At 38.0% G+C, this 18,526-nt stretch overlaps 1 protein-coding gene across 4 annotated transcripts in view; it reads left to right on the top strand.

Annotated features, from left to right (window-relative positions):
• Positions 1-317: 317 nt before the first annotated feature.
• slc12a7b (solute carrier family 12 member 7b) overlaps positions 318-18,526 on the top strand; it is a 160,844-nt gene continuing 142,635 nt past the window's right edge. For 3 of the 4 annotated variants that reach the window (XM_079806376.1, XM_079806378.1, XM_079806375.1), the window contains exon 1: positions 331-578. In XM_079806376.1, the coding sequence (XP_079662502.1) occupies positions 410-578 (169 nt within the window). In that variant the 5' untranslated portion in view covers positions 331-409. Of the gene's footprint in view, positions 579-18,526 lie in introns of all 4 variants that reach the window. The other variant, XR_013815678.1, reaches the window with a different exon arrangement.

Here is an 18,526-nt window from a genome sequence, read left to right as displayed (position 1 = left end):
TACATACATACATACATACATTATACACACATATATATAGGTACATAGGCCTAGCTACATAAATACACAAACAATTGCTTAACATAGTATTTCTTGAATTCCTTGATTTTGAAATGCAATTTATTAATATTTAAAAAGTTAGACTTAAGCCTCGTTGATGGGACTATGAGCACTTAAATCAAAAACTGTGATCTCCAGCATGGTTCTGTTATTTATATGAAGCCCCGTTCAGCTCTCAGCCAATGAGCGCAGCGCCTTCTGCACGAACGCGCCTCACACACATTCACGCCTCTGTGCGCGCGCACTCACAAACTGTCAGATTACCGGCTATGAATCACGGGCGTAAGCCGTCTGTCTGACCGCTGAAGTTTATCAGACACCGGACAGGACCGACCCCCAGACGACCAACATGAGCGAAAGGTTTAGGGTCGTGCCGGTGGCGCAGGCCGACGAGAGCGCGTTTGGAGACGAGACGGACGGCGACTCCGTGTTTGACACCGGTGGCGGTGAGGGCGAGCGCGCGGAGCGGCGGGGATCGGTGCCCATTCTCCAGTACAGCAGAGAACCCAACAAATACGGTGAGACGGGTTGAGTTCACACGGGCAGAAAGTGTCGCTCTGAACTATTGTATTATAATAAATGAAGAGCCGTTATGTTTATTATGAAGGGAGCGTCGCGCGCGTCCAGAACTCAGTCAGTAGTTTTGCGCGTCGCGTCACTCACAGTGTAAACAAGTGAAGAGAAACTTAATCGTTGTTTTGGTATTAATGAATGAAGTTACATACAAACTAACGTTTACATATGAACAGTGTGTTTGAATGAATTTAATGTTAGTCCATCGAAGATATGGAATATGATTTATTGTAGACGGTTTGTTTTTACTATAGATTTCTCTCAGGAGGTTTAATTCTCTCAGGGCCGTTAACCTGCTTACCTCTTCTCTTTAGTTTTGCTAAACGTTCAGTAACACTAATAAAGTGTGTATTGAAATGTTTTTTGTCATGAGTAAAATGACTGTGAGCATTTATATTACACAAGATTGAGGCGTTCCGTTCAAATATGCCTTTTGTTTAGTTATAATTTCCAGTCTTGCAATAATTCAACATTTAGCATCAATTGTTAATGTATTCTGATTAGTCAAAGGGCTGTTTAAACTAAAATGTTAACATGTGGTCTTAAAGTACAGCTGTGTATTATAATGAAATAAATAAATAAATACCATGGTAAAAATAGTAACAGTTACAGCTGTGACAACTTGTTTCCAATGTCCTCAAAAGACAGGAATTAATATATGGTTTTACTTTATTAATAGCATTATCTATTGTAAGATTGTATTTTAGTGGTTTGAACACAGATGTGTCCACAGTGTGTGTAAACAACCAGTCTATATTGGTGAAAATCCACCCAATACTTTTTTAATAATCTCCATCAATCATTTTCAATCTCTCATAATGAGCTGTTTGATATTTCCCCCATGAGTTTTGATGATCAGGGGCCGTATTCACAAAAATCTTGAGTAGCTCCTAACTGATTTAGGAGAAACTCTTAAAAATAATGGGTGTGCCGGTCCTAATTTTAGGACTCCTAAGAGTATTTCATTTAGCGCTAAAACCAGCACCCAAATCTGCGAAATGTTAGGAGTAGTCAAGTTGCTTAGACCAAATAACAAACAATCCTAATGGATGTTACAGACCTTTCTCCCCTTTCTCTCTTCCTCTTCGCTTCCTGTCTACTCATTGTCCTATCATAACAAAAATAATAAATATTATTTATTTTAATAACGTCTGATTACCTGTGGCATTTTTTTCACGAGTTCACACTTACAAATGATCAAATAAGCGTATTTGCCGTGTTGTCCGAGAGGATTGAGGAGCTGGAAATTTAGCCCAAACCCAGAGTTCTCCCCTATATCTCCGACTGGGCCAAGAGTGAGGAGTCAAGGGGGCGGAGGGAAGCAGGAAACTGTTGAGGTGATTCGGCTGTGTATACTGTATATTAGGCCTGTGCAATATATTAAAGAAAAATGCGATATGCGATATCCTTGTTAAATAATGCGATACTATATTGCTTTAAGTGTGTAAAATCTATTTCTTTCCCCAACTGATATCTTTCACTTAAAGCATAACCGACTGTGTTTACATGAATACTCGTCAACAGCCATTTTGACATAACTGTGTGTGTATTTGACAGTTCGAGTGTGTAACAAGACACGACAAAAAGAACGGCTTGTGCGCACGTTTCAGTGTGTGTGTCAGACAGCGTGAGACTGCAAGGAGTTGTTTTTCGCAAGTTATTGTGTTTAATAACTCTTTTTAACGTAAAGCAAGTCACATAAGTAACAGTCGTGTGCTCAGTCTATTCTCTGCTAAATGTGTCGACCTAAAACGTACACTTTTCACAATGTTGAAGTAGCCTATTAAAAGCATTCAGATATTGCGTGCCCTTGCGATATGCATATTGCGATATGTACATTTGCGATGTTTCGATAATTTTGATATATTGCACAGCCCTACTGTATATATGTCTCCTCTCGAGCTGATTAACTTGGATAGTGCAGTGTTCCTCCTGAACTTTGTTTATAAAACATAATTCCTTCGCCAGCTTGATTGACATGCGATCTGACCAATCTGCCGTTTTGTCCGACAAAGCAGTCTGGAGAGTGAGTAGATTAACGCTGGTGGACTTTAACTTGGATAAACGGTGTGTTTTTCACTTTCCGTGGTTGAAACAACATTTCTTTTAGTGTTCATGTTTATTAGATGCTTATCAATGAACTAGAAGGAATAGATGATGGGTTCACGAGCAGCTTTAACTGAGGCGCTACAGTGATTGACACACATTAAAGAGACACAAAACGCTATTTGTTGTTTACATTTCTTTAAAAAAAAATGAAAATTTCAAAGTTGAGACTTTGTTTCATATCAAAAGTAACCTGCTGTGTCCTGTCTGTCGGTGTGTTGTCAGTGTCCTCTTTGCTCCGCGATGTATTTTCTCTACGTGAGTACGTGTGTGTGCAGTGAGAGATGGCTTGTCGGACATAGCAACAGTAACTAAAGGGGGCGGGTCTTTGCGAACTGTCAATTAATCGCTTGAATTCTAGGCTGATAATTAGCTGGACATATACTTGTTTAATTAGTGACACTTAGAGGCAACATGATACGTTTGACAATATTTCTATCACTGACAGAGACAGAGTAGTAAAATGTCTGCGCCAAACATTACCAATGTTCTGTTGTTGGATGTACCAACGAGCATACGAGTATCCATAGACTCCCGGCAGACAAACGGCAATCCACCTGTCACTCAAAGTGGCCACGCCCTTAATTATGCAGAACTTTAAGGCTTTATAGTTATAGTTATAAAAATAATTCACCCTCTCACAGTCGCCATGAAGGGCAAAATTAGCCATACAGACCAAAACCACAATTTGTCCCAGACTGTAAACATGTGTTCATGTGTTCAAACATGAGCTCAATGAGATTCTGCTCCTTCTGGAGTCTGTCTCTAGTGGCCAGTCCATGAACTGCAGTTTAACTCACTTCCGTATCGGCTTCAAGAGAAACTGCGGGAGGAGCCGCTTGGTACATACCAACGCTTTGTGCTCTAACTTCATATTCAGAACAAGCAAGGATGGCACTTCGTATTTTGTGAATGTCTGCAAATGTCCTTTCTGAATGATCTTTCTAGAATGCCGTACGGCTAATTTGACTAAAGTTAGTATCGTCTCTGACTGTATTCACAGAGGCTAGAGCTGTCGTTAGTTTTATCCTGAAAAAGCTCACCGTCTGCGTAATTCATACACGCACATTTTTTATGCATTTTTTAGTCAGGTGATAGACTTTTTTACAGTCCCACACAAGCACCTATACAAAATGTTATAGATTAACATGACGGTACATGCTAGCCGATGAGTTGAATCAACGTAACTCCACAACAACTAATGTAACATAAATGTATCCACTAACCATTCAGTCTAAAAGTGTCGACCTCTTCCTGATGGTGCGTTCACACCAGATGCGAATGAAGCGAATAAATCACGCTATTCGCACGCTTGAACATTTTTGAGTTTACTTGCTTCATTCGCGCGTGACATTCACTTCACAACAGACGTGAATTTGCGTTATGGGAGGGGCTTCTGCCAGCCGGCTAATCTCGTTGTGAAATGGCTGACATATTGTTTTAAAATACGGTGAATAAGCTCAGTTTGCCGGCTTTAACTAGCTTGTAGTCTCAATAGGCTATGTATAGATCAAATTGAGTAAAGAGTGTTTTTTTACAACTCCCCAGACTGTCCGACCTCCTCACTCACTTTCTTTCAAACAAGATCCTTTTTATTCCTGTTTCTATAAAGTATGAAGATGTATCGCACAGCTCCGGGTATCCACATATGATTTTGTCCTCATTGTTGTCCCTTCTAGAGCTCCTGATTGATCGCAGAATGTCTATCCACGTCTTTGCATTGCCTTAATATGTAAATCACTCGCGTGAAATGCTTCATCTGGTGTGATCGTACCAGAACGGAGTCTCTCGTCTGTGTTCAACTCCGGCTCAAACATGTACAGCTGCTCCACAACTGGTTATTTCTGACATTTTGGCTGAGTGATATTCACCTGTTTTGTTGTTGACAGAGTATCTGAAGCTTGTGTAAAGGATCTGCCCTGTTCTGGAAGGGGGGCGGGGAGCAGCAGCTCATTTACATTTAAAGGGACACACACAAAAACGGTGCGCTTTTACTCTCACCCAAATAGGGGCAAATTTGACAAGCCATAATAAATGATCTAGGGGGTATTTTAGCTGAAACTTCACAGACACATTCTGGAGACACCAGAGATTTATATCACATCTTGTGAAAAGGGGCATATGTCTCCTTTAATGTCCTTGTTTGGAATTTTTGCATTTTGCAGGTGTCATGTTTATATTTTTACCGTTCTGTGTATTTGCATGACATGTTGCTGTTTTATTGCAATTACTTTATTATTAAATTCATCACAATACGAGGTTGAATAGTGCAGTCTGATATGCTTTGTAGGTCCCTATAATGTTCATTTGCTGAATGATTGTCATTTATTTCTACCCCTTTCATTTTGCATTGACCTAACCAGGTGATTGCGTTTCATGCAACATGATGCCCTTTTGGTTTTACATGACTGCCTGATTTCAGGGGCTTGTCTAGACGTGTCTTGGGACACTTTTCATGCTCAGCTGTCTTCATTAATTACCATGACACATCTGTTTGTTTCCCGGGTTAGCGATCTAGCAACCTACATCTGAATCTACTACTGTTTTCCAGGCCTTTTATAGTTTCTCTTTGAATCAGTAAATAACTATCACCTTTATTTAGTGAGGTCTATGTCCATATGGACATGAGGAAAGATATTTATAGAATCGACCACATTAATGTAATGCGTTTGAGGGTCTCTCTATATGCTACCAGTTACATCTTTGATGGATGTGAAAGCCAATTGTAGGCCCTTAATTATATTTAGCCTGCAATTTAATAAAAGGACTCTTAAAGCCAAAGTACGTTTGATTATATACTTCAGCACCAGTCACAGTCTATAAAGAAGTCTATAGTTGCGGAAGTCCTTAAGAAGGTCTGGATGATTTGGAGACAGCTCTTCCTCGAGGTGCAGTAATTGAATATGTTGCTCAACGTCTTGTTTTTAAGAGTCGGTGTTAATCATGTTAAGAGCAAATGGAAAGTTTTTGTGATGTGCTTTCCAAAGCTTCTATCAGAAGTGCATTGATGATCCTGAGAGCGTGATCAGACCTACAGATACATTAGTTTCATTTGTTGGCGTGTAAAGCCTTTGGAGAAGTGCAAATGGGAGTCGTCTTCCAGATGGTTGGATTGGGTTACACACTCATTATGGGAGTCAAGAACATCTCTATTCATATATGTGGTGATGCTCTTATGACCTTCACTCCCAGACAATGCTGAGCACAAAGTTGCTCCCAAACATTAAGCAATTTTGAGGTCTTACAGAACCAGAATATTACTAAATAAGGCCGTTCTCCCAAACCCAACCCTACGCAAAAGCATTGTTCCAAAACAATGCAGTCCAGTGCAAAGTCATGATGTTGGATTTTCATTTTAGGAGCGTATTGCAGTTTATTGTCTAGTTAAAAACCAAAATGCAACCAAATAAAAATCCCATTTGTCTGGGAAATTAAAGAAATACTCCAAGTTAAATACAAATTGGCAAATTATCACAGACTTCCTCAGTATTTGAAAACAAAAAGCATTGACACTTACTGTATGCACTTAATGCAGAAGTCTTTTCACTCACAATGTCCAAACTGAGGAACAAATTGAAAGTATTTTCTTGGAGAGAACTAAAAATATTTACAAATAAAAGTTAGTTTTGTTGTTGGAAGCTGATTTCATGTTAAAATGATTAAAAATGTATATTTAATTGTTTTAATTGCTCTGTATTATATTCATGAAGTCAATTAGAATGAAAAGGTGCCCACATTTTAAACAATTTAAATTTGACATACAAATATTTGAAAACATGAGTGTCGGAAGCAAAAAAAAAGAGGGTGGTCCTCTCTTAGAAATGTTTTACTGGAGTAGATGCCATTTACATTGAGTACAAATATACCACCTTGTTTACTAAATGTCTAGTTGGGCCAGACAAATTAATGGAAATCAGTGAATTATTTAGTGTGGCAATAGTGTAGGGCTAAGACACATGGCAGAAAGTTTTGACAGGTCGAAATCCGCCTTTTGCTGAACTCGCTCTACTCCCTTTTCCCATCACATATCAGACCGGAAAGGCATTTATTTTCAATAAAAATTATGAAAATATTAGAAAAGTAGAAATAAAGCGTCTAACGTGTTTAATAATAAGTGTTTATCGGTTAGGGGTATGTGAACAGACATATGCTGAATTAGAGATGGTAAAAGTGAGTGGGTCCAATATCATTGGTCATAAAAAGTGTCTTTTTACAAGTCAACAAAACAAAGTCTTTTTACAAAACAAGTCTTGTCCCACCCACATACAATGGTTCCGACGCCCATGTTTGAAAACAATATCTAAAAGTAAAAAACTTGAAAGCAATGCAAACTATGCGTTTTGTAAAATCTCTCTTTTTTTATTCCTTTTTTATATACTCACATATTTGGTTAAATGTACTCTTGTATGTTTGGTAGGGCTGTGACGAGACACTTATCTCACAAGAACGAACCGAGATGAGGTTTTTACACAGTATTTTTAAGAAATCCACAATGATGAAATACATGACTAGAAAAATAGTCAGCAGGTGCATTTTGAAATGTTTTAACTAATCAGCTTGTAATGAATGTCATATCAGTTCTACTTTATGAATATGAATTATCATATGCAGGAAAAGACAACAAGCACTGTAAAGGTTTTGCCACAAACTCAACTGACTGGCTTCTGTTTGATTGTCTCTTCAGACCTTAGAACTGCACATGAGCTTCTTTTGACCTCCTAACTGAACTCCTTCCCACAAATTGATCATGGATATTAACTGCAAACAATAAGTGCAACCATAATCAAAGTACTATCTCAATATTCAAAGTGCAAATAGAGACCAATGTTTTCTTCAAGCATGATACAGAGTGAAGAGGTTACACCTCAGCCCAGCCTAAGATAGTTTTCATATTGGGAGATATTCGTACGCTTTCAAACAGCGGAAACTTGAAATCGTGTTTGCTCGGGTTTACTTTCACTTTCAATTGAGCGATTGTGCGTACTCTGTGAATAGGGAGCAGTGATGCTTAACGCATATTTTACAAGATACGACATTCGTCTGACGCTTCTGTTGCACAACAAATCCTCCTCCACGGTCCTGTATTTATATAGTATTTATATTTAACTTGGAATAGTTGCTGTTTAAGGGGTTTCATAGGCCATATGATACTGTACACTTAGTGTTAGTAAATATAACATGATATTTCAGCAGAGAAATAGTGCAGAGTCAACAGATCTACAGCAAAGTTCTTGAAAGTGTATATTTCAACCCACGTTTTATAGCCTATGTGATCTGAGACGAGTCTGTGGGGTCATACTGTATATTGAAGCTGTTACTGAAACATCAAGATGATGTTAGAATTGAACTATTCTGCAGCTGGAGTTTTGGATGCAAACATGATCACGGAGGTTAAAGCATCGTGTCGGGTGTGTTTGCACATCCACCCTTCTGTGGTCTGATCTCAGAGGCTGGAGGTCGCGTGAAGGAGGGTGGTCTTCAGTCAGGGTCAGGGCGGATGAAAAAGAGAAGAGGGGATTTTTATTTAGCACATTTCTCCGTCAGGACACTGCGAACAGCTGACTCAAGCAACACTGTCCTATTTGTGTTGGCTGTTTGTCTGCACATTCATAACAACAGTTGTGCGTGTTTCTAGGTTTCCAGTTATCATCAAAACACATTTTCTTCTCTTCTTCTAGCATATAAACACGATGCATGTCATCCAGTTTGTTTCTGTGCTTCCGTGCAGCAGTAATTAGCTTTAGAGTTCAGGACTCATTTGTAATTTTATCGCTCTAATTGGCATCATAAGATGATAATCATGTGACTTTGTGCTCTTGTTCAGATGCCTGTTTTGAACTGCTCACCTAAACCGCATTTGAAACCATGCTTCTGATGAAAAAACATGTTCCAAACATAGGAAGCAAAGTTATACTGTTGTTTTAGTATTATTAATATACTTTTTTATTAATATACAACTACTACTACTACTCACTCTAAAAATGCTGGGTTAAAAATGGACTAACCCAGCAATTGGGTTGTTTTAACCCAGCATTTTTTAGAGTATACTTTTTACATTTATTCAGGAGTGCACTGTTTTCATACAGCTGAGAGTAAGAGGATTTGGGGACATGCACTGCGTCCGATTATGCCTACTTCCATACTATATAGTAGGTGAAAATCATTGTAAGCCAAGTAGTATGTCCGAATTCATAGTATTCATAAAGCAGTAGGTGAAAAGATTCTGAGATCCGATGGACACTTTACTATCCCATGATGCCATGGGAGAGGATTTGTGAATGGAGGTGAAGCGACGCAACTGACATTGAAGGTCACATGACAACATGGCAGATGTAGCATGTTCGAATGTTATTCATACTGTACACATTCATACTATAGATAGAACATACTTTTTTTTAAATCAGTAAGTTTCCAAACTAATTTCGGACGCAGCAATGCATTAAACCCAATTGCTGCACGACTCTTTGTTGATTATGCTGTGAGAAACTACCCTGGACTATAAACCCAAAAAGGTTAGCAAAACTAAAAAGAAAAAAAAAATTTGATAATCAGTTTCATAATTTTTTTTAGTTTAGAAATTCAAAGTTTAAGCAAGCAGAACAGCCAATTCATACATTTAACTTAAAATTATCATGTAATCTCAACTTTTGATAATAATATTTTAATATTTTTATCTGGAATACTGTAATATTTTTAGTACCAGGTACAAGGTGCTTGCAGTGCTTGAAGTAGTATTTTAATTTGACTTTTTGAAATGTAAGTCCTAGAAAACCCTTGAAAACAGCCCTATTTGTGAAAGGTACTTGAAAAGTGCTTACATTATTGAAAGACAATATGTAAAATTAGTGTTTAATTTTATACATACAACAATATTTTCATGCAAAATTAATGCTGCAGCCCATCTAATGCATGACAATGAGCGTGATATTGCTCATATAAATATAAGTGGTGGGCATAGATACATTTTTTTTAATCTAGATTAATTCCAAGATTAATCTAGATTAAAATGGCTCATCTGAATTCTGCCGAAGGCATTCAGAATGTGTGCGCTTGTAAGTGATCGTTTGTCTTTTTGTAGTTTGAATAACAATTAACCAGTGCCGATCCTGACCTACCTGGGGCCCTAAGCAAAATTCTGCTAAGGGGCCCTCTAACTGACCCGTGACGCCGTGAGCTATGTAAACCATTTGCCATTGCCACACAGTCACACCTGACACTTCAGTGATCCCAATACAATCCTCCCTCCTTTAAACAAAACAGTCGCAATACAGAATGAGGTTCAAACAAACAATATTTATTGAATAGAGTATTTTCCTATAGATAACAAGTGAATATTATTAAGTAAGTGAATATTAACGTAAACATAAATAAGAAGAAAATAATAAATTATAACTCTGAGCTTTGGCTTTTGGGATTAACTTAGGTTCTCTCTACAGCCTGGGCATTTTCGGCATCAGTATGGGCAACACCAGTCTATTTTATTTAATATTATTAGTATTAGCTATTATTGACTAACTATTAGTAAAAATAATCAAGAATTCACATTGCAAATAGTAAAAAAATGCAAGGCTTGATATCAAAAATGCATAAACTGTGAATGAATAAAAGCTAAAATGGCTTGCCATAGCATGTTAAAGTTTTTTTTTATTTTTGTAATACATATGGTGAAGCAATTCTTGATTTATGGTTATTATTAACTGAGGGATGTGCATCCACACATTGACCAGTATGTCCAGCTAATCAACATTTTAAATTCAATATAGCCTATAAATCAAGTCAATCACTGTCAAATTATCAATACATTGCTTTCCATCTTGCATTAGTGCAGTGCAGTTGTATAGAGTTTTTAACTACACATTGACTGAGACTAGATAATCAGTGTCTTGTTTTAAAAGTATGTATGTGTAATGTGCACTTTTGATGAGGAGTGCCATCATTCACGCCCATATATTGTACAGTCTGTCTGGTCTCCACATATATTTCTGCTTGAAAAATGTGCATTTCATTTCGTGCATATGAATGAACGCATGATAACACACGCGACGCGGTTATCTTTTCCGAGCTGCAGTAAACAAACACCGTTGCACTTTGTCGTTATTAAAAAAAAAAACGTAATAAATAATTGTATCCACTTTTTGTCAGGCACAAAGTGATGCAAGAGATGCACTGCCTGCCTGTACAGTTAGGTTAGCAAGACCGAAAAAACACAACAGAAATGCACATAAACTTTACTTTGCTGACATCAAACTTAGAGAGAAGACAAGTTTATCTGATTGTTGTTCCCGCAGTTCACTTTCATGGGTTTTTTTTTTCCTCTTTTCATGACCAGAAGGATAGTTTCGCTTCATTTTGACATGGATGTTGTAAACATTAATTGACGGTGACGTGACGCGCTATGACACGGGAGGAGGCGGGGCCTTGAGTAATTTGCGGGGCCCTACGCAGCTTGCGTAGTGAACGTATAGGGCTGATCGGCTCTGCAATTAACTTCTGTCCCTTTAAGACCTGACGCACGCATGGATCCCAAACACTGTTCCTGTGAGCTGGTTACGACTGTGTTTACATTAAAACTCACCAAGATGAGCATTGAGACATGTTTGAGTGTATTTGACCATTAATAAGCTGGAAAAAGGAGCTCATTTTTGCACTTGTATGTCAGAGGCGGCTTTATTACGGTATGTGTGTGTGCGCTTCCGATGCAAGCGCGAAATCTGCGGGAATTGGTAGAATTAACGTTATGTGCAACCCCACGCGAAATTGACCGGTCACACCAGTACACCAGTAGGCATACACACAGGTTCGAAGACTCGTTCTCTCGCCCCCTACAGTGCAATTCGGCTAGGTATACATCCGCGCTAGTCATCATAGTTTGCATAGTATAGACCCAGCTCCCAACTAGGGCTGCTCGATTATGGAAAAAATCATAATCACGATTATTTTGGTCAATATTGAAATCACGATTATGTAACACGATTATTTCACATGACTTTGGGAATGTGTTGTATTTATTAAAAATACACCTTTCAACAATTCAATTGAAATTGTAACATTTGTTGTACTTTTTGAACTATTAAAATAAACAAGATAAACAATATGGTTCGGCTAGATATGCTTTTCAGGTACGTCTAACATTAGTTTTCAGGTACAGAAATGTCTCAAGTCTAAAATAACATTGCATATTTGAGTGCATAAATTAAAGATGAATCCTATTAAACTTACAAAAGCTATTCAATCCGGATCGGATATGCGTCGTCTTTTTCGACTGTATAAAGTTCACTTAAGGCATATACAGACTATGTCTGCTAGGATACTCATCAAGATGGACATGTTGACATACGTTTTGTGTGAGTTTGTCCGTTCAAGAGCAAGACTTGAAAGAGAACTCAATATTTGCGCGCTGAGAGACGTGTGCGCGCTCTCGGATGATACATTATCAGATACAGATACATTTTCTCACAGCGCGCGCGGCTTCTCATTCGCGTCTTCTGGCACTAAACCCGGGTGACGACGGTGAAAACGACTGGTCATATTCAAACATACGGCAGCACTCGCATGCATTGAACAAAGTTTACAAAGAGAGAATTATTTGAAAAATGTGAGGGGAAAAAAGGACGTTTACACGGCACCCCTGCTCTCGTCAGTTTTTGTTTCTTTATTAGATTGTCATAGGTCACTCTGTTTAATTTTCAAGTGGTTAAACAAATTCGCGGTGTTCCCTTGCGTTGCAGCCACTGCCATGTAGCAAATCTTGCACGTAACATGTTTTTGCTCGTCGTCTGATTCCTCGAAGCCAAACTGTTCCCAGACAACGGAGTTGGTTTTGCCTTTTTTGCTCACCAAACGCTGCTGTAACTGCCCTCCTTCTGCCATCTTTACTCGCGCCGAGTTTTTAAATTCCAGCGGATGATATGCACACGAGACTCACGAACTGGGTGAGAGAGATTGTGGCTTAATTCGGGAGGGGCGGATGAGCGCATGCGCGTTTCATTCAGAACGCAAGGCAAAATAATCGTTTTTTCTCGATTGTACTATTTTGGTGATCGTTGGGAGGCAAAATCGAAATCGAAATCGAAATTCGATTAATTGCACAGCCCTACTCCCAACCCAACTTTGAGAATAGATTAACGGCGATACTTTTTTTTAATCGCCCGATAAGAGTCTCGCGTTAACGCAGCAAGTTAACGCCGATAACGGCCCACCACTAATAAATATATATGATTTGTATATGTAACAGCTTTCATTCTTCAGGTCAATCATATGTTCATGAGAGAGAAAAAAAAAAGAAATGTTTGATTAAAGAAATCAATATTTTTGTCATAGTATATTTCAATAGTTAAAGTTACCAGTCATTGTGCTGCACTTTATTTGCACCTTTTTGTTTTATTGTTTTATTTTTATTTTATCTATTTACCTTTTTTTATTTTGAAAGATAATAAAGATATTGTTTGATAAGTGAGATCTCTGATTGTAGTGCTTGAAAAGTATTTCATTTTACAGTATCTGTATGAACTCTGTAATACAGCAAACTTGGCTAGCTTTAACTAGCTAATTCAGTAAATGCTAACCTGCTAATAGGTAACGCAATGCTTTAATAGCATCAGCATAGCAACTGCTGAATGAGTACGACAATATACACTACCAGACAAAAGTTTGGACACACTTTCCCATTCTCTCCAAAAAACCCAACATATCAGAACTCTTCTAAATTAGCCTATCAAAACATTAAATGCTACGAAACTTAACATTAATCTTGCACAACCAATATATAACACTTAATTTTAGCATTTACTCGCCATTTTGAGTGTCATAACAAAGCATGCTGGGAAATATAAATCCCAGCCCAATTTCAGGTAAATTTAAGTTAGTTTAAATTAAAAGAAACAAGTCCATAAAACTCAAAACAATGAAGCAATTATTTAAAATGGATCAGTTTTGTGAACTTTGTGAACTGTGAACTGTGAACTTTTGTGAAGTTCTAAATACTCATAAAAGTTCATTTGATTGAACTAATTTGATTAATTTAAGTTGGCTCTACTCGAACCAATTAATTATTTTGAGCATTAGTGTTTAAAGTGCGGGGTTCCTCTTCCTGTCCGTTATCCTCTGTGTGGAGTGTCCATTCCCATCAGCCCCGTGCTAAAGAACAGTGTGCTCTTGGCTCACGCCTCGTGTTTTTCATGTCATCACGCTCCGTCTCTCTAACATTGCTCAGGCGTTGAAAGTAGCAGGTGGTCTCCTAATGCTAAATAAACTTTGGCAGTCAGAATCAGTTTAGTGTTATATCTGTGTTTGAGACCTGCATGAAGAACCAACGGCAGGTCAATGTTTAAAGGAATAATTCATTCAAAGGTTGTCAGCACCCAAATGTCATTGCAAGCCTGTAAGACTTAGTTCAGTTTCATTAGGACCCAAAAGGTGATGTTAGTAATGATATGGTTTCACACTAATAATTCAGTCATGATGCACCAAGTTTGAATATGTGCATTTAGACTAAATATAATGCTTGATGTGTCTGTGGACTATATTTATCCCAGCTAACCGGGAGCATTCATGGAACTTAGGCTAACGTTGTAGCAAAGTTCTGAACATGCGTTCCTCCAGTAACATTAATAGAATGATAACTCAAAGTTATCTGGTCTTTAATACATCACTGGTGGCACAAGAAACATTATTAATACATCATTCATATAATGTTTTTTCTTAATATTTTTAGATGGATGTTTGTCTAACATTTTTAAACTTACTACATTTACATTTTTACATTTAGTCATTTAGCAGACGCTTTTATCCAAAGCGACTTACAAATGAGGGCAATAGAAGCAGCTAGAGCAGTCCAAGGGCAACAATATCAACAATATGCAAGTGCTGTAACAAGTCTCAGTTAATCTAGCACAAAACATAATTTTTTTTAATTTTTTTTATTTTTTATAAATAAATTAGACAGACAGACAGACAATGAATAGAATGATAAGTGCTATTCTCGATCGGTCAGGTGTTGCTGGAAAAGATGTGTCTTTTAGATGTTTTTTGAAAATGGCTACAGACAATTACTAACTACTTGTTTAAGAGCATTCAGTGACATTCAAAATAAATGTTTGCCAATTGATCAAATGTTCTCTTAATGTTTTCTGTAATGCTTGCATAACCAAGAAACATTTTTAAAACATTTAAAAACTGGACATTTTGAACGTTCAGTGAACATTCAGAAATACATTTTTTATAACTTAATGTTTGCTTTTCTTGTGTTTTTTGCAGATTTGGATCTTGATAGTGTCTGTAATTCAATAGAAAAGTGTAGTGTTAACATTTTGCAAAACTCCTTTAGCATTCTAGAGAAAAATAAATAAAGACATACTGGTTTGAAATGAGGTAATTGCGAAGTTTTCTCTCACAATTCCAACTTTTTCTCTCGCAATTGTGACGGGCCCTATTTTGAGCAGCGTCTGAAAAGCTAGGCAGGTTACTCATTGCCTTGTTTGTGCATGAAGGCACCTCACAAACTAATTTCGGACAGACGTCTTAGGCAATGTAAACGTTTAATGGTCTACAGCAAAATAGAGAGAGCTTTGATGAGAACTAAACAAATATTTAATTACTACTTTAGAAATTTCTCGCTAGAAATGACATCAGAAGAGGAAAATGTTCATTTAAACTAGGGATGCACCGAATCCAGATTTTTGGGGTTCGGCCGAATACCGAATCCACTGGTTAAGATTCGGCCGAATCCGAAACCGAATACCGAATCCTACTCCCGTCCGCAGTCCATTATCACAGTAAACACATTAATGAAGTTAACAACGTCCACAGCAGTGTGCTATTGACCAGTTTTGGTCAATTTTACTAAAGGAAACATTGTCGTGTATGTTCTTCTCGCCGCTATTTCATGATGGTTTATAGAAAAATTACCCCGAGTCGTCCTCTGTCGTTTCAAAGAACAACCCAACGGAGAGCAGGAGACGCGCGCTAGGGTTGTGCCGACATCAAGATGGAGCGCCACCATCGTGATGCCACGCCCCTGTTGCGAGTCTGCGACACACACTAATCCACTTCTATAGTATTAGTTAAACTATAAACTTAGCAGGAATTGCTCTGTAAATTAAATTGAGAATGTAACTAATGCATATGCGATTTTAAATACTGTAGTCTATGCCAGATAGCCTATATAGCCTACACTTTGAAATCATTTGAGGCTGAAACATCCATAAGCATGCGTGTTTATTTTAGCACTTCCGTCAGTGAAACAACACAGCCTATAAAACAAAAACGATTTTCAGTAAATAATGGTAACCTCAAGAATATATGAAAATTAAATATTAGTTAGAAAAATATTTGATTCATACTATTTCCCCGCAAAGATGCGTCATATAGCCTACCGCTCTGCGCTTTGAGAGGAATGGGACACTGAATATAGCCTACACCTTCTCGAATATCTTCGTCTTCATATGTTCTACTGATGTTGCAAAGCAACACTTGTTGTAAAAGGTCTGAAGAGCGGATTTTATCTTCCACAGGGTCAAGACATTTAGGCAATGTGATTATTCACTGCCAGAGAAAACGAAACTAAAATCACCGGCGTGTGTGTGAAATGCGCTATTCAAATAAACCAAACTTGACGCGCCTTAACAAGTTTAATAACAAGAACAAACTGTGTTAAATAAAATTTGAAGTAAAAAGGTATTCGTCCTACAGTGTTTTTTATACTTTCCCACAGTAAAGGATGTGAATAGTTATAATAGACTTAATTATAAGCAAACGAAAGGAAGAAACGTTTATAATCCCCTGCGAATGGGTGCGACGCGAGTGAAGAGTTGTGAAGAGAAACGAGATGTCCATGTCCATTGGGATAAAATGGACTAGGCCTATTGTTAAAATTCACGGAAAATCGAGTGACCATATCCAGATAGCAAAACAGAATGAAAAAGTGCTCTCTGACCATTATTTCCTTTCTAGGCTAAACAAAGCTTTGTGCTTCACTCCTGTGGTTATATTCACGTGAAACAGCATTCACATACAAAACACTGGGTTAGTAAAATAACGAAGTTATTTTTTTTTTTAAAGTAGAAAATAGTATTTATGTAAAGAGATATAGCCTATTAAAATAAAAAGAGCTCAACTCTTAAGTGGAAGGAACCTATTTTTTCCCCCTCACGTGCAACCTAGCGGATGAATCATTATTTGGGTTAATAAAAATAACGAAATTATGGTTTTAAGAGAATAGTATGCTATATACGTAAAGATATATTGTATATTATCTACCTATTTACCTAATTCCGGTTCTTCAAAGCTAACGGATTCAGTGTATTTTCGTTTTGTCATCTTAATTTGGTAATTATTTAAGTATATATATTTTATTAATTTTATTTATATTTTATCTGATCTATAGATCTATAGATCTATAAAATAAAATACTTTTTGGCTGCTGTCTGTAGATTCCTTCATGCACAACTCGTATTCTCTCGGATGTTTCATATGCAAATGTTTTAACAGCGGCTGTTGTTTAGGGTCCTTGTCATCACGAGACAAATCGGCATTGCAAATTGAACGCGTAGCTCAACTTGAATCGCCTTCTTTTGACTTAAAGTATAATGCCACATTTTCTGTTCATGAGTTCCATTTTCACTTTCAACAGCGGCGTCATTAACTTCGACCAGCGGGGCGCGCATAGTGCAAGCCTAGGGTTCGGGTTCGGTGGAAATAAATTCTGAGGTTCGGCAGAAACCGAACCCAGTCAAAAAGCCCAATATTCGGCCGAATCCGAACCCGAACCCTGGATTCGGTGCATCCCTAATTTAAACACAAACTGGCCAGCAAACGCAACTTTCGGACGCCATCTCTATTTTCTTTTCCAGCTCAACTGTCACAATGGAATGCACAGGATTGTGGGATATCAAAGGCAGCGAAGGATACATATATGCTGCCTTCAAAACTTGATCAGATGAAGGTATCTCAGGAGACAGAAAGTGAAGCTAACATTAGATTCGGACGTGCCTTGATGCCTTCCTACCTTGAAATGTGTCCTCCGAAGGCAGCATTTTCCAGGTTTCGGACGCAGCCATGGTCTGAAGCTCATGGTGCAGGTGCACTTAGGGCGTGTCTGAATCCACTTTTGTTAGTTTAACAATGGAAAAAAACGGCACATGGTCCAAAAGGGTTGTACCTCATCTCTTAATGAGTCATGGGTGTGTTTTGGGGGTAACATGCAATAAACCAATTAGAGTCTCATCTCCCTTTCCTTTTAAAAGCCAGTTGTGCTCGCACCATGGCGGATTCTCTCTTTACATGTGAGCGGAAAGACTGAAGGCTTCTCCAAAGAGGAATCCTTTTATTTTTAATATTTGGCATGTGTGTGTGTGCTGCTGCGCGTCTCTGTGTGTGTAATAATAAGAGTGTACGAGCATTGTGCGCCGCCTATAGGCTCATATTATTAACACACCCTTTAAATAACACAAAAAATACTGCACTATTGACTTTAGAGCAGGTTTGTGTTGGTTAATGGTCAGTAGTTTTCAGTTCCTCACAATAGCAACGCTCCAACAATGCTCCTGAACACACCTGGTGTTCAGACCAGACGCCCATGGGCGAACAGATGCGCCAGTGCATTTGATATTTAAACAACGTGAAGCTGGACATGACCATGATAACTGCGTCCGGCTGAAACTAGCAAAAAACACTTGCGTTGCGACCTGGTGTCGCATTGCGCCGGGTGTGTGATAGGGCCCTACATCTTGCATTTCTAACTTTTATCTCAGAATTGCTAGCCTGATGTGGTCATACTCAATTCTAGTCA

The sequence above is a fragment of the Gobio gobio genome (genome assembly GCF_949357685.1).
Source record: "Gobio gobio genome assembly, chromosome: 23".
In the NCBI taxonomy this organism is placed as follows: domain Eukaryota; kingdom Metazoa; phylum Chordata; class Actinopteri; order Cypriniformes; family Gobionidae; genus Gobio; species Gobio gobio.
This window is presented reverse-complemented; position numbering and strand designations above follow the sequence as displayed.